The 17,663-nt window shown below is 39.2% G+C and overlaps 1 protein-coding gene across 1 annotated transcript; it reads left to right on the top strand.

The window, feature by feature from the left end:
• The first annotated feature begins 7,674 nt into the window (after nucleotides 1–7,674).
• Nucleotides 7,675–8,310, top strand: LOC104240769 (protein FAR1-RELATED SEQUENCE 5-like). Its single transcript, XM_070165667.1, has one exon. The coding sequence runs from the start codon at nucleotides 7,675–7,677 to the stop codon at nucleotides 8,308–8,310; it is 636 nt and encodes a 211-aa protein (XP_070021768.1).
• The last annotated feature ends 9,353 nt before the right edge of the window (nucleotides 8,311–17,663 follow it).

Here is a 17,663-nt window from a genome sequence, read left to right as displayed (position 1 = left end):
AGGTGATAAGCCAATCATAGAAGAGGAATAAGACTTGACACGTTTGTGGGATTTAAAGTTGATGGCATGCGTGTTGAGTTGGGAAATGAGGTTTCTTCCGGGATTTGAACATGATAGGTCTAAGTTTAGTATTATTCTATCACAAGTCATTTGATTACTGAGTTCGTGATCTATTATTTGTAGTTGTTTACTACACATGCATATGTTCTGGTAGAATAGAAGCGATGCAAGGTAGAGGCGGATCCAAAATATATGCTATATGAGTTTAATCTTTAAGGTTTTAGCAATAAAGGCTTCATAGACACCGTTGTTAAGTTAAGATTCAGATGTTTTTGATAATAACTTAGCAGTATTTCATTGGTTACTACGAATAAAGTTTTGGAATTGGTTTATTTTAGATATTTAAATTAATTAAAAGTATTTGGTTAAAGTATTGCTTTGTTGAATATAAAGTTTGAAGTTATAATAGATTTGATAAGCGCAGGTGATTCGCTCGATCAAGTTTAGTGATCGGGTGCCGGTTACGACTTGTTCAAAAAATGGATCATGACAAAACTATATATATATATATATATATATATATATATATATATATATATATATATATATATATATGTATAGTGAGTTAGAAAGTTAGCATGCTATGCAGAATGTCGCTTTTGTGTGGAGTATTTTGTTTACTTTGTGGGGGAGTTTTATGAGATTGAAGAATAAGCTAGACGGAGAAGGTGTAAGAAATTAAATACGTCAACTAATATGTCATAGAGATTGTAAAAATTTACCTATACTTGATATTTACACCAGATTAATTAGTGTAAGATATTTGTCTTACATAAATATGCATGCTAAATGTATCTGTGTAGTGAGATTTTTCATAATAAGTAAACGTCAAGCTATCATTAGAACATATGAAGATATCTATATACTTTAAATAAACATATAGGGTATGTTTGGTACGAAGGAAAATATTTTTCGGAAAATGTTTTCCAATTTTTTCATGTTTGGTTGGCTTAAATGTTCATTTTTCTTATGAATTCATTTTCCTTATCAAAAGAAGGAGAAACATTTTTCAAAACTCCTTCTCAACCATTCGCACCCTATTCCCCATCCTCACCAACCCACCCACCCAACCCCAACCCCTCTCTCCAAAAAGACTTTTTTTCTCTTTCAAATTTTAGTTTTTTTTCCGTCACCACCCAACCTGCTACCCCTCCCCTCTCCCCCTCCCGTAAAAAAATTACTTTTTTTACTTTTTTTATAATTTTAAATTTCTGTTTTCGTTTTTCTGCACCACCCATCCCCACCCCCACCACCTTCCCCCCCCCCACCCGCACAATTTTTTTTTGGCTTTTTTTGTAATTTTAAATTTCTGTTTTTCGTTTTACTGCATCATCCCCCTCCACCCCACCCCACTGCCCTTATCTCGCACAAAAAAAATGTTTTTCTTTTTTTTTTTTGCTTTTTTTTTTGTTATTTTTAAATTTCTATTTTTTTCGTTTTACTGCATCACCCCCCACCATCCATATACATATTTTTTTTAAAACTTTTTTTTTTGTAATTTAAAATTTCTATTTTTTATTTTTTCTGCACCCCTCTCCCCCCGCTCTTGCCCCCTACCCCTACTCCCTACCCCCAGGGAATTTTTTTTTTTTTTTATAAATTTTCAGTTTTAATTTTTTTATCTTTCGGTTTACAGGTTCGAATTTTACAAGTTTCAGAGGTTTATGTATTTGGAAGTTTACGGGTTTAGAAATTATAAAGTTTACAGGTTCGAAAGTCCGCGGTTTCGAAAGTTTAGCGGTTCGGAAGTTTATGAAATTTGTGGGTTCGGAAGGTTATTGGTTCGAAAGTTTATGACTTCATGTTTATTGTATCTAAATTATTTATGAATACTCTTGAGAAGTTATTTTCCTTAATTTGCTTACCAAACACCGAAAAATGAATACGATTACTACTTATTTTCCAAGAAATTCCACGAAAAATATTTTCCGTTATACCAAACACACCCATAATGCATGTCATTTCGTTTTCAAATTAATTTGAGGATGATTTCTCTTTTCTAGTACTTGCAGATTAATCTCTAGCAATGTCTTTATCAAGAAGATAGCTAAAACAATGGAGAATTTAACATCAATAATCAGCACCAACATGTAAATAGAATAGTAGTGAATCAAAGCATATGTGAAATCTGAATTTTGGCGTTAAAGACAAATCATGATTTGAAGATCCTTTCCAAAGCATAGCCCATTAATTACTCGAAACTACATTTAAAAAAGTACAATTGCAGAAATTAAGCAGGAGTGGAACAATGCAGAACATTATTGTCGTATTGAAAAAAAAAAATTTAAGGAAAAAAAAACGACAATAATACTTTTCCTTGTAAATAAATTCTGAGTTTCACCGAAAAACATTGCTCAAAGTGGTTCCCTTTTCCATTCAAAAGGTTAGGGGGATATCTATATTAAGTCTCATATATAACCTAATAAATAAAGTAATAACTTGTTTAAGTTACATTGATCATATAAAAATTCTTTACACTGTCACTGTCTATAGATTTAATTAGACTAGTTTAAGGCGGTATTGTGAGTTGGGCCCGAACCTAAATGGGCTAAACGGGCCGGACCAAACAGTCCTGGGCTCCGGCGGGCCCGGGCTTAGCGGTCCTGGAGGGTGGAACCGGCCCACTACGGGCCTAAGCCCACATGATTTTGGGCTAAATGGGTCGGTCCCACGGGCCTAAACGGGTTAAACGGGCCTAAGTGTTCCGGGCTATTTTTTTTTGAATTTTTTTATCTAAAGCAATTTCTTGTAAATTTTATATATATATATATATATATATATATATATATAGAAACTTAACAAGAAATTGTCAAGGGGCATATATATATAATTTACAAGAAATTGTCTTAGATAAATTTTTTTTTTAAAAAAATAGTCAAGGGGCTCGTTTCTTCTTTATTTTAACAGTACAACACAAACACAAACATAGAAACTTAACATAACTTAAATTCAGTACAACTAATGAAAACACATGGCACGGGCTAGTATTCTCTGCTCCAACCACTTAAATTTGTCTTCCAGTTTATTTTTTTTTTCTTCCACCTCTTTGAGTTTCTCCTTCAACTCCGCAACTTCTCGTTTGAATTGTCGCTCTCTTTTCCACAGTTTCAAACACAAACAATGAAGATACTGCAACTTTTCTTTGTAGTATTCTTGCTGACAGGGTTCATCAATCCATACCTCAAAATTGCAAACAGGTTCGTCGGGAACCCTATAAAACTTGTTCATACACGCCCAATAGCGGCGTCCAACTTCACCATCATCCCAACAGTCTTGCATCACACATTTTTTGCCGCACTCGCATCTTGGCACATAAAGGGGTTCAGACATTTGTTAAAGCGTAAAGAAAAACCTTGCTTTTATGGAAATATTTGCTATTGGCTATTGTTAAGCGCAGAAAATAACTAGAATGCGCCTGTTATTTGTAGACAAGACAACACATAAAATGTAGTATTGTACCGCGCTATACATATTCACTTTTTCTGAAACGAAACAACTTTTTTGCAGTCGGTCAGCTTTTCAAACAGACAAGACAACACACAAAAAGTAGTCCACCACCACCTATACATATTCACTTTTTCTGAAACGAAATAGCTTTCCGCAGCCGGTCAGCTTTTCAAACCGACAAAACAACACACAATTTATGCTTTTAAGTTGATTTGAGACAATTTGTGTTAAATTATATAGCTTATATAATTTATATATATATATATATATATATATATACACGTCTTAATATAGCTAATGTTATATCGAAATTCGAATATAGCTTATATACTATACACTTAGTAGTTAGTATATTGCCGTATATAGTAGATTGCCTTATATAAGATTGTATACATTAGCTATATATATATATATATATATATATATATATATATATATATATATTAAGATGAACTCGGTATCAAAGCTGCAAATTAAAGTTTATATTTAACACTTCAAATTAAAGTTCAATGCTTTCAACATAATACTTCAAATTAATCTAACAAACTAAAAATTAAGCATAATACGTCTAATAATTTTAAAATAACACAAATTGTCTCAAATCAACTTAAAATCTTAAATACGAATGTCTGGAGAACGCGCAAGATAACTCTTTATATGCCTCCTTAAACAGCCCGTGCCCTCCTTTGGACGACGAGTGTAGACTCGACCACAGTTCTTGTACTTTATTATGTAAACTTCTTCATTTTCTTTTACCACATTAAAGTGTTTCAAAACAAATGGGTGCAATCTAGAATCACCGGGCATGATTTAACTTGAACTAAGAATTTGAGTTTGAGAAATGAGAGATGAGTGTTGAATACTTCAATTTGAGTTTGAATGAGAGAGATTGATGATTTTGTGAGTAAAAATGAAAGAATGAGGGGGTATTTATAGTTGAGAATAGGGAAAAAGTGTAATTATAAAAAATTTGGGGTTAAAACAAAGTTTGGGGGCCAAATGGTTATTTTTTAAAAAGGCAAACGGCTAAAATGGTAGGCCAACGACTAGTTTTTAAACTTCTAACCGTTGGCTTTTTTTTTTTTTAAAAAATTGAAAAATAACCGCTGGGCCCATTTGGCCCGTTAGGCCCGGTTGAACCGGCTCACGCACGCTTTCCGGTCCCGGGCTCGCGGTCTATTTTGGGAGGACCGACCCACAGTGGGCTTTTAGGACCGTTAGGGACTGGCCCGTTTGGCCTGTTTGATAGCGGTCCTGGAACGGTCCCGAACTGGGCCCGGCCCACAATACGGCCTTAGACTAGTTACATAGCACTGCAATTGCTAACATGAACATCTCTGGAATCATGTCCATAAAATGCAGGCGGCAGCGGCCCACGCCTGGAATAAGGCGCCAAGGGCGGCGGAGGCGGAGGCAGAGGCAGAAGCGGTTGTAGGCCGTGGTATCCGCCGTGCGGGGGCAGAGCAAACCTGGGGTGATTGAAATTACGAAATGGTCCTTGACCAACGGGTCCTTTTTCGGGTGGTTTTGGAGGTTGTGAAGGAAGAAATAAATTGCTGGAACATTGACCAAATTGAATCCATTCTAATTCTGCAGATTTTCCTGATTTAGCAAGATTTCTCATTAATAAAGCTGAATCCGCTATCCCTGATACTTCCACCTTTCCATCTTCTTTCAATTTGAATTGACGCACTCCTGCATTTAAAAATAAAAATTATGATAAGCCTCTCAAGAAACTAGCCCAAGATCTCACACACACAAACACACACACACACACACACACACACATATATATATATATATATATATATATATATATATATATATTGTACCAAATAACAAAAAATTAAAGAATTTAACTAATATACACAAACGATATAAAAGAGATTTTATATTTATATCAGCAAAAAATAACTACGTATACGTAACCATCTATAAAAAAAAGTAAAATTAGTAATCTCGAAAACAAAACTAGTTCTCAACTACAACATGTTAAAATATACAGATATGTGAACACAAATATTGAACTCTACCATACCCTACCCTTTGTGCTACTCAAAACTCTGTTCCCTTTTGCCAACCAAAAGAACGAACTTTAACTTTAATTACACAAACCTGCAGAGAAATTTTACAAAACATTCAAATAAAGTTTATATCAATCATATGCAACCAGTGGTGGAGGCAGGATCTCCACGAAGTGAGTTCAAAATATTTTTTTGTAGCTAGTGGGAATTGAATCTATGACTTTGTGAAGATTTTGAACCCACTTGACCACTAAACTATACTTTTTGGTTGTGTTAAGGAGACTCAAAACTTAATATATAGAGGTAAAATACAAATTTTACCTTATATATACAGTGTAATTTTTCGGCGAAGGAGGTCCGGGCAACAGGTTCAACTGAATGTATACATGCATATAAAAAATCACTAAAACAAATATTAATATTTGAATCTTAATTGAAATAAGAGTAGTGAGAACACGTGTTCTAGATTCGATTCTAATCATATGTCACAATATTATAATAAAAGAGGGAAAAAGAAAATTAACCATGAAAGCAAGATTGGCTTCATTGGGACGGGGAAGAGGAGCTGGTTGAAAGCATTCACTTAACATTCGAATGAGTTTTTTCAATGGTTTCATAATCCTGTCAAGGGCGGCTTTCGGTAGCTTTGCGCCCGGGCGTTTCATTTCAATTTTAAGGCTAAGTCTTAACTGTGTGTTTTTTCTTTGTTTTTTTCTTTTTTGGGGCAGTTTTAGGACGGAGGAGGAGGGGAAAAAACCCTTCAATAATAGGTCAATTTAAAATCACAATCCAGAATTCAAAAAGAAAAAGAAATAAAAAATTATGGATCAGAATTTTGTTTAATTGGCCGAGTAGCCAAATATACAAACAACTGTATTATATTGACTACTTAGCACTGAGTTTTTGCATTTAAAGAATCACTTAATTAGAATTTTATTTCCCCCATAAAATTAAGTTAATTTCTCTAAAAGGGGAAGTTATGTATTTGGCTATTCGGCCAAAAATATCCCTAGCATCATTATGCATAATATATATATTTGCCGACTATTCTTTCGGACGAGCAGGTATTTAGGTTAATTTCTCTAATATTAATAGGGTTTGTTCATAATTTTATCATATGGCACTTGGCTATTTCAACCCTTGAATTGTTTTGGTCAACCACGATAATTTAAGAAAAAAATCGCAATATTTTGAGAGTCTTACGATAACGAAAAACTTAGGGGACAAAATCATGTACCATGCTGCAGCTATGTGAATTTCAGAAACATTTATGGTAATTACTTTTTAGAGATTCCTTTTCCTTTTTCTTTTCCGACAATGTGTTTAGTTACCTTAGTTTCACAGGAAATTATGAGTGGAGTAATCAGAAATTAATTTTCCTAAACTAGCATGCATGTAATTTCCTTAAATTCATACAGGGAGATGCTAAACGACCATACTGGCGTGACCCAACTTTGGCCACACCAGTGAAAATACATAAATGACCCTCTAACTAATTAGCCTACATTTTCCCCTCCAAAACGCAAAATTAAATTCCAAGTCTTGAAGTATGCAAAAATTAAATATTGGGAGATGAAGAGTCTTGTGTATTTTCCTTGTATTTATGTGTATTTTATATAAATTATACATTTTTTTAATTTTTAAATTTTTTTGTATTTTCTTAAAAACAAATACGGTATACGATTTTGTATACTTCCTCCTTACCAAACCCTAAACTAGCGGACACTTTCCTCCTTGCGTATCCCTAAACCAGCGAACACTTTCTCCTTCTCTAAAAATGGATTCAAAACAAGAAAATTTGGCGGTGCAACAAAATATGAATCCAAATGAACATAACACAAATACAACAACCATGAATATCAACCAAGATAATAGGTTTGATCGAGTTAGGGACGAGTTGTACAGATCTTTAGGGATAGCATCAGACGATAGTTTGTTGAATGAATACGAATGGGTCGATGTTGATTCTCACGGTGGTTTCAACAATGCTGTGCACTTAGATGATGATGATGAAGAAGCCGATGATGCTGTGCGCTTAGATGATGATGATGAAGAAGCCGATGGAGAATATCACGGAGAAGCTAACGATGATGAGGAGTAGGTTTTAGGAAATGAGTTAGAGTTATGTGATGTTGATCGGGAAATGGAGAATGAATTCACTGAAGAGGATGTGGTTGTAGGTCCAATCTCTGGAATGCGATTTAGAGATAAAGATACTTTGTTTGCATTCTACAAAGAACATGCACGACTAAGAGGATTCTCCGTCATCAAAAGAAATTCCAATAAGAAGGGTGGTGACACTGCCAGGTATATAACTTACTGTTGTGATAGGACTAGGATTCGCAGAATCAAGTTTACCACCAAGACTAACAATTGTAAAGCTAGGCTAGCTACTGTTTTGGATGATTCTGGTTGTTGGCGTGTCTCTAAGGTCGTTCACGATCACAATCATGATTTGCTCCCATCCGTATCGCACCTGATGGCTGGACATGGGTCTGTTTGTGATTCTTTGAAGAGGGATCTTGTAGCTCACGATCGATCTAGCATTAGACCCTCCAAGAATATTAGACTTGATGAGGTTCAACGTGGTGGACCACAAAATTTGGGTTGCACTCCAAAGGATTGTAGAAATTATATTTTGAAGAGTAGGAATTTTGAAATGCAAGAAGGAGATGCACAGTCGCTGCTCAACTTTTTTCGTGAAATCCAGGTAAATGATAGAGAGTTTTTCTATTCAATCGACGTTGATAATATTGGTAGGCTGCGAAATGTGGTATGAGTGCATTCACACTGTAAGGCAGCATATGAGCAATTTCATGATGCGATATGCTTTGATACAACGTACCTTGTGAATCAATATAATATGCCATGTGCTTCATTTGTTGGCATCAATCACCATAGACAATCCATCTTACTAGGATGTGCTCTCATGTCTCATGAAGATATCGATAGTTACAAATTAGTTTTTAGAACTTGGCTTGATGCCATGGGAAATGTTCATCCAGATGCGATCATAACTGATCAGTGTCAGAGCATAAGGTAGCCATAACTTGGCTTGATGCCAATACATAGGTATTGTATTTGGCATATATTCTCAAAGTTGCATGTTTACTTAAGTGGTGTTCGTCCTTCTAAAATTGCACGTGCAGAATTTAAATCCATGGTCCTTGATAGCATTACTGTTAAAGTTTTTGAGAGAAAATGGGCAGAATATATTTCAAGGTATAATTTGCATATAAGGAATTGGTTCAACAAGCTTTATTCTGAGAAGGAAAAATGGGTTCCCGTGTACCTTGATATGTATTTTTGGGGTGGTATGCTATTTACGCAAAGAAGTGAGGGGATGCATGCATTCTTTGATGGATATATTACCCGTCAAAGCACTTTTAGGATGTTTGTTCACCAGTATGAGTTAGCTATAAGAGCTAAGCATGAGAAAGAGCTGGAAGCGGAATACAGGTCAAAGGGCTTTCAAATTGTGTGCGAGTCAATGTTCAAGTGGGAGCAACAGACAATTCAGTGTTATACGCGTACAATATATGAAATTTTTCAAGACACAGCTAAGAAAATTGTATCATTGTGAAGTTAGCAGCCCCGACGATCATCAAGTTGTCCCCGATGTTGAGAAGTTCACCGTTAGTGATTATTCAGTTATAACAAAAAATGATGGAAATCCAGTTGAGTAGACTGTTGAATATATACCTATCGGCGATTATTTTAGTTGTGGCTGCAAATGGTTTGAGTCTAGAGGGATACTTTGTTTCCATATACTGAAGATCTTGTCGCACAAGAAGATTGATAAAATTGATGAAAGGTATATACTGACAAGGTGGAGAAGCGATGTTATTAGGCCACACTTTAATCGGTTCCATCAAGTTGGTTACCCAACCATAGTATAAGACATACAAGAGGATGTTGAAGTATTTTGACATGGCTTGTGATATAACACTGTGCACTAGCGTGAAGGTTCAATATGTTAAGCATAATTTGAAGAAGATGGTGCATGATATATATAATGAAATTAGACTCTCTAACTAATTAGCCACACCATTCCTAGAATATGACCGTAATGTTATAAAATTACGTATTGGCTACTAAATTATATATATATATATATAATGAAACTAACTTTAAAGGAAGTGAATTATATAGTTGCTACGAAGAATTAGTGGTCGATACGTATGATCGTAATGAATGATCATACGTATCGGCTACTAAATTAAATATATATATATATATAGAGAGAGAGAGAGAGAGACATTATATAACGATATATATAATAAAATTAGACTCTCTAACTAATTAGCCACACCATTCCTAGAATATGACAGTAATGTTATGAAATTACGTATCAACATATATATATATGATGAACCAAAAGGTCATCACTTATTTTAAAACGAAACTCCGTGTTCTGAGGCCTTGAAAACTTCATTTAGAGTCACTTCGATTTGCGTGCGCAGTCTGACACGTAGCCGAAAAGCTTAAATATGATAATCTGTGAAAAATGATTAGTTTTGATTATAGAATGAGCTAATTTGACTTCGGTCAACATTTTAGGTAAACAGACCCGGACCCGTAATTTGACAGTCTCGGAGAGTCCGTAGGAAAATATGGGACTTGGACTCTGCCCGAAATCGAATTCTGAGGTCCCAAGCCCGAGAAATAAATTTTCAAAGAAAATTGTTTTTTGAAATTATTTAAAGAAATTTGAAATGAAATTTGATTAGAACATGATGGTATCGGGCCCGTATTTTGGTTCCGGCACTCGGTACAGGTCTTGAATATGATTTAAGATATTTATGTGGAATTTCGTGAAAAACGGATGTCATATGACATGATTTGGACTTAAATTGCAAAGTTGATGTTTAAAGAAGTTTTGAGAAGATTTCATTGATCTTGAGATTTAATTTGATGTTCATGATGTTATTTTGATGATTTGATTACACGAATAAGTCCGTAGGATGTTTTTGAGGTTTTGTGTGCACTTGGTTTGGAGTTCCGAGGGCTCGGGTGAGTTTCGGGATGTTTTAGGCTTAAAACCAGAAATTGCAGGTCTCTGAACCCCACCAGTGCGGTCCGCGGTCGACCTTGTGTGAAGCGCGGTGAAGGCTGTGTGGTCGCGGTCGGCTTTATGTGGTCCGCACAGGGCGCTGCTGTGCGGCCGCAGTTGACTTTGTGCGGTCCGCACAGGGCCCTGCTGTGCGGTCGTAATCGACTTTGTGCGGTCTGCACAGGGAGTCTGAGGGGGGTATAAATAAACGGGATTTTCAGTCATTTTTCCTTTTTCAAAACCACAAAAACATAAGAGGCGATTTTTCAAACAACCTTTCTTCTCCAAATCAATTGTAAGTCATTTTTAACTAGTTTTCTTCAATCATTAACATCTTTTAACATGATTTCAACTTCAAATCAATGATTTTTATGGGGGAAATTGGGTGTTTTGGGTAGAACCTAGGTTTTTTAAAAATTGGGGATTTGGACCTCGATTTGAGGTCCGATTTCAAAACAAATTATATATTTGAGTTCGTGGGGGAATGGGTAATTGGATTTAGGTTCGAACCTCGGGTTTTGACCACATGGGCCCGGGGGAGATTTTAACTTTTTGAGTAAAACTTTGGAGAACTCATTTTTCATGCATTCAAATTGATTCATTTAGCGTTTATTGATGTAATTAAGTAACTTGTGGCTAGATACGAGCGGATTGGGGGAGGAATCAAGGGGTAAAGCTATAATTGAAGCTTGAGTTGTGTTCGAGGTATCGAGGTAAGTGTTTGGTCTAACCTTAGCTTGAGGGATTAAGAGTTATATCCTATTTGCTATTTGTTCCTTGTTGAGTACGATGTATAGGCATGGTGACGAGTATCTATGCATTGGTGTCAAGCATGACCGCGAGTCGTATATTGTGATTTTCATGATCTCGTTGTATTATTTATGCTTTGGTAAAGATTTCTATTTGTAGTGTAAAGTTGTGGAAAGAATTGTGACCTATGAACAATGAGGAGCGTTGGCTCCAGTTGTATAACGAATTGTGAAAGTATAAGTGATAATCGAAACTCTAGAGCATTAGCTCGAGTTGTGAAGTAAAAGTGAGAAAGAAAAGAGATCATTATGTTTGCCGGGCTATTGTAGAGTTGCGGTTCCCTTACATTGTGTTCTTAATTGATATTACGGACGCTCAGGTTGATGATTCTTCGTGTTAGGTGTTGTAACAAGTTTGGTTATAGCTGGGCAGTTAGGTGTTATAACAAGTGTAGTTATAGCTGAGGTAGTTAGATGTTGAAACTAGTTGAGTTATAGTTGAGATAGTTAGGTGCTTGAACAAGTTTGGTTATGGCTGTTTCTCCCTTGTCGGGTCGTATATACTTGTACCGTGGAGTTCCCTTGCCGGGATAGTGTAGTCTATATTTGACCCCTTGCTGGGACGGTTAATTATGATTATTGTTGACTGTATACTTGGAACGGGTTGCACGCCGCAACAGATATTATATTGGATCGGGTTGCACGCCGCAACAGTTATATATGTGGATTGGGTTACACGCCGCAACAGATATTATATTGGATCGAGTAGCACACCACAACAGATATTATATTGGATTAGGTTGCACGCCGCAACAGATATTATATTGGATCAGGTTGCACGCCACAACAGATATTATATTGGATCGGGTTGCTCGCCGCAACAGTTATATATGTGGATTGGGTTGCACGCCGCAACAATGTTAAATGATAATGGATCGGGTTGCGCGCCGCAATAGTATTGTTATTGTATTGATTGTAGACATCGAGTGTTCTTTCATACTTTATTAAGTTTCTGATAGAATTGATATGTTTCCCCGAAGCATGTCCCCCCTCCCTTTAAAACTGTTATTACCTGTTTATATTTCTGTTGTATATTATATAACTGCACAGGTTTATCTAGAGTCTAGTCCTAGCCTCGTCACTACCTCGCCGGGGTTAGGCCAGACACTTATCAGCACATGGGGTCGGTTGTTCTGATACTACACTCTACACTCTATGCAGATACCGGAGCGGCACTTGATCAGTAGAAGTAGGGGAGCCAGCCTTCAGTCCACCGAGATACCGAGGTAGCCTTGCAAGCGTCTGCAGGCCCGACGTCTCCTTTATCTTTTATTATGTTCTATTATCTCATGTAAACAATGTTATTTTTCCTTCAAACTGTTGTATGTAGTACTCCTAGTAGTCCGTGGATATTGTGACACCAGTTTCTGGGTATAAGTATGTGTTGACTTTCGAAACATTTTGGTTTTATTTTTATTTAAGATGTCCGCTTAAATCTCATATTCCGCTGTCATGTAGGTGTTTATCACTTGTTAAAATGAGTTGTAAAAAAAGATTAACACAGAAAAGCTAAAGATTTCTAAGTTCGTAGCTTGGCTAGCTTCTACGAGTAGGCGCCATCACAACTCCCGAGGGTGGAAATTCGGGGTCGTGACAAGTTGGTATCAGAGCTCTAGGTTACATAGGTTTCACAAATCACGGACAAGCTCAGTAGAGTCTGAGGGATCGGTACGAAGACGTCTTTATTTATCCCCCAGAGGCTATAGAGTTAGGAAAACTTCACATTTGTTCTTTCTTGTTGTGCGGTTTTGTTTCTCAATGCTAATTGAACTTCTACTCTGTTCTTTCGTAGATGGAGAGAACACGTGCTTCCTCGTCTATCGCTCAGCAGCCCGAGCCCCAGCAGTAGCTCCCACGAGAGGCATAGCACGAGGCCAAGGCCGTGCCAGAGGCCGAGGTAGGGGTAGAGCTCAACCTCGAGTAGCATCCCCAACAGCGGAGCCTCAGGTTGACTTTAATGACGAGGTTCCGACCCCAGCAACTCTGGTGGGCCCAGCTTAGGTCCCAGAGGGGTTTATTGCTACCCCAGTCCTTCAGGATGCTCTTGTCCGACTAGTGGGCCTCATGGAGAGTGTTATCCGAGCGGGCTTGCTTCCTGTAGCACCAGCCGTCTCTCAGGCTGGAGGAGGGGCCCAGACTCCTGCTACTCGCACTTCGGAGCAGGTAGCTCCTCAGATTTAGACTCCAACTGTTCAGCCAGTTGGAGCAGTTCAGCCAGGTGTGGTAGCTTAGACCGGTAATGGAGCGGCTATGTTTGCCAATGCTTTGTAGAGGCTGGATAGGTTCACCAAGCTCTTCACTTCCACTTTCAGCGGTGCATCTATTGAGGATCCCTAGGATTATCTAGACAGCTGCCACGAGGTTCTCAGGAACATGGGTATTGTTGAGACCAATGGGGTCGATTTTGCTACATTTCGCTTATCTGGATCCACCAAGACTTGGTGGAGGGATTATTGCTTAGCTAGATCAGCTGGATCGCCATCCTTGACTTGGGAGCAGTTCACAAAGCTATTTCTGGAGAAGTTTCTTCCCATTACTCAGCGAGAGGCTTATCGGAGGCAGTTTGAGCGCCTCCAGTAGGGTTCCATGACGGTTACCCAGTATGAGACCAGGTTCATTGACATAGCTCGCCATGCTCTTGTCATACTTCCTACCGTGAGAGAGAGAGAGAGAGAGAGGGTGATGAGGTTTATTGATGGTCTTATTCAGCCGATTCGCTTTCAGATGGCTAGGGAGGCTGGGAGTGAGATCACTTTTCAAGAGGCGACCAATGTGGCCCGTAGAGTGAAGATGGTCCTATTGTAGGGAGGTGGTCATGGGTCGGATAAGAGGCCCCGTCATTCAGGTAGATTTAATGGTGCCTCGTTTGGAGGCAGGGATTCATATGGTAGAGGCCATCCTCATAGGCCCTTTCAGTTAGCTCTTCAGGTCTCTCACAGCATTTCAGGTAGCCGTGGTCCGCAAATGCGGTATTCCGATCAGCAGTCCTACAGTGCACCACTAGCTCCTATCAGTACTCCGCTACTCCAGAGTTTTCGGGGTGGTCATTCAGGTCGCCAGGTTTAATCTCAGTTTACTCAACCACATCACTCAGGTGGATGTTTTAAGTGTGGTGAGTATGGTCATATCAGGAGGACTTGTTTGAGGTTGGTGGGTACTTAGTCGCAGCAGCAAGGTTCCCGTGCTATGGTCCAGGCACCAGGTGTTTCACAGACCGCCCAACCAGCTAGGGGTGGGGGTAGAGGTGCTAGAGGTGGAGGTAGAGGATTTAGAGGTGGAGCTCAGGCCGCTAGAGGTGGAGGCCAGCCAATTGCAGGCCGTCCCAGAGATGGAGACCAGGGTGGTGGGGCCCAGCCCCGATGTTATGCTCTTCCAGCCAGGCCCGAGGCTGAGGCTTCAGATGCAATTATTATAGGTACGGTTCTGGTTTGTGATGGAGATTCTTTAGTGTTATTTGATCCAGGGTCCACCTACTCGTATGTGTCATCTTATTTTGCACCATATCTAGTTATGCCTAGTGATTCATTGAGTGTTCCCATTTATGTGTCTACACCGGTGGGTGATTCTATTGTAGTTGATCGAGTCCATCATTCTTGTATTGTGGTGATTGGGGGTCTTGAGACTCGTGTAGATTTGTTACATTTAGACATGGTCGATTTCAATGTTATATTGGGGATGAACTGGTTATCACCTTACCACGCTATCTTGGACTGTCATGCCAAGACTGTGACCTTAGCTTTACCGGGTATGCCTCGTTTAGAGTGGATAGGGACTCTTGGTCATGCTACCCGTAGTGTTATCTCTTATGTGAAGGCTCGACGTATGGTCGAGAAGGGGTGTTTGGCCTATTTGGCATATGTTCGTGATTCTAGTACCGAGGTTCCCTCTATTGATTCTGTGCCCATTGTTCGAGAGTTTCCTGATGTTTCCCCTTTAGAGTTTAGACCTGCCGGGTATACCACCCGATAGAGATATTGACTTTTGCATTGATTTGGCTCCGAGCACTCAGCCCATTTCTATTCTATCGTATCGTATGGCCCCGCCTGAGTTAAAAGAGTTGAAGGAGCAGTTGCAAAACTTGCTTGAGAAGGGTTTCATTAGGCCGAGTGTTTCGCCTTAGGGTGCACCGGTGTTGTTTGTTAAGAAGAAGGATGGATCGATAAGAATGTGTATTGATTACCAGTAGTTGAACAAGGTTACAATTAAGAATAAGTATCCATTGCCGAGGATAGATGATTTGTTTGATCAGCTTCAGGGTGTCAGGGTATTTTCAAAGATTGACTTGAGATCTGGCTATCATCAGTTAAGAATTAGGGCATCCGATGTCCCTAAGACAGATCTCCGCACTCGGTACGGGCATTATGAGTTCGTGGTTATGTCATTCGGGTTGACAAATTCCCCCGCAACTTTTATGGATTTGATGAACCGAGTGTTCAGGCCTTATTTGGATTTTTTTGTGATAGTCTTTATTGATGATATTTTGATATATTCCCGTAGCTGGGAGGAGCACGAGCAACATCTTAGAGTGGTTCTTCAGACCTTGAAGGATAGTCAGTTATATGCTAAATTCTCGAAGTGTGAGTTCTGGTTGAGTTCAGTTGCATTCCTGGGTCATGTTGTGTCCGTAGAGGGTATTCAGGTTGATCCAAAGAAAATTGAGGCAGTCTAGAATTGGCCTAGACCATCATCAGCTACAGAGATTCGGAGTTTCTTGGGATTGGCAGGCTACTATCACCGGTTCGTGGAGGGGTTTTCATCTATCGCAGTCCCGATGACAAGGTTGATCCAGAAGGGTGCCCAGTTCAGATGGTCGGACGAGTGTGAGGCGAGCTTTCAGAAGTTCAATACAGCTCTGACTACGGCACCAGTGTTGGTTTTGCCCACAGGTTCAGGGCTTTATACAGTTTATTGTGATGCTTATCGTATTGGGCTTGGTGCAGTATTGATGCAGGATGGCAAAGTCATTGCCTATGCTTCGCGGCAGTTGAAGATTCATGAGAAGAACTATTGAGTTCATGATTTAGATTTGGCAGCCATAATTCACGCATTGAAGATTTGAAGGCATTATCTGTATGGCGTGGCATGTGAGGTGTTCACGGATCACAAAAGTCTTCAGTATTTGTTCAAGCAAAAGGAGTTGAATTTCAGGCAGAGGAGGTGGTTGGAGTTGTTGAAGGATTATGATATCACTATCTTATATTACTCGAGAAAGGCCAATATGGTGGCCGATGCCTTGAGTAGGAAATCAGCCAGTATGGGCAGCCTTGCTTATATTCCGGTCGGTGAGAGGCCGCTTGCTTTGGATGTTCAGGCCTTGGCCGATCGGTTCGTGAGGTTGGATATTTTTGATCCTAGTCGCGTATTAGCTTGCACAGTCACTCGTTCTTCTTTATTGGAGCGTATCTGTGATCGGCGGTATGATGATCCCCATTTGTGCGTCCTTAGAGACACGGTGCAGCGCGGAGGTGCCAAGCAGGTTACCCTAGATAATGATGGAGTTTTGAGATTGTAGGGTCGAGTGTGTATGCCAAATATGGATGGGCTTCGGGAGTTGATTTTAGAGGAGGCCCATAGCTCTCAGTTCTATTCATCCGGGTGCCGTAAAAATGTATTAGGATTTGCGGTAGCATTATTGGTGGCGGAGAATGAAGAAGAATATCATTGCATATGTAGCTTGGTGTTTGAACTGTCAGCAGGTTAAGTATGAGCATCAGAGGCCTGGTGGTCTATTTCAGAGAATTGAGCTTCCCGAGTGGAAGTGGGAGCGGGTTACTATGGATTTCGTTGTTGGACTCCCGCAGACTCGGAGGAAGTTCGACGCAGTATGGGTCATTGTTGATAGGCTGACCAAGTCAGCGCATTTCATTCTTGTGGCAGTCTCTTATTCATCCGAGAGGTTAGCTGAGATCTATATCCAGGAGATTGTTCGACTTCATGGTGTGCCTATATCTATCATTTCGGACTGAGGTACCCAGTTTACCTCATGTTTCTGGAGAGCAGGTCAGCGAGGGTTGGGTACGCAGGTTGAGTTGAGCACAACATTTCATCCTCAAACGGACGGGCAGTCCGAGCGGACTATTCAGATTTTGGAGGATATGCTCCGAGCTTGTGTCATTGACTTTGGAGGCTCGTGGGATCAGTTTTTGCCTTTAGCAGAGTTTGCCTACAATAACAGTTACCAGTCGAGTATCCAGATGGCTCCTTATGAGGCTTTATATGGTAGGCGGTGTCGATCTCTGGTTGGATGGTTTGAGCCAGGAGAGGCTCGAT

This window comes from Nicotiana sylvestris, unplaced genomic scaffold, assembly GCF_000393655.2.
Source record: "Nicotiana sylvestris unplaced genomic scaffold, ASM39365v2 Un00025, whole genome shotgun sequence".
Lineage (NCBI taxonomy): Eukaryota > Viridiplantae > Streptophyta > Magnoliopsida > Solanales > Solanaceae > Nicotiana > Nicotiana sylvestris.
Note: the sequence above shows the minus strand (reverse complement) of the source record. Positions and strands in the feature narration are given on the sequence as shown.

Bases quoted from the DNA above. Each gene is read 5' to 3' on its own strand.
- LOC104240769 (XM_070165667.1), top strand. From the start codon at position 7,675: ATGGAGAATGAATTCACTGAAGAGGATGTGGTTGTAGGTCCAATCTCT.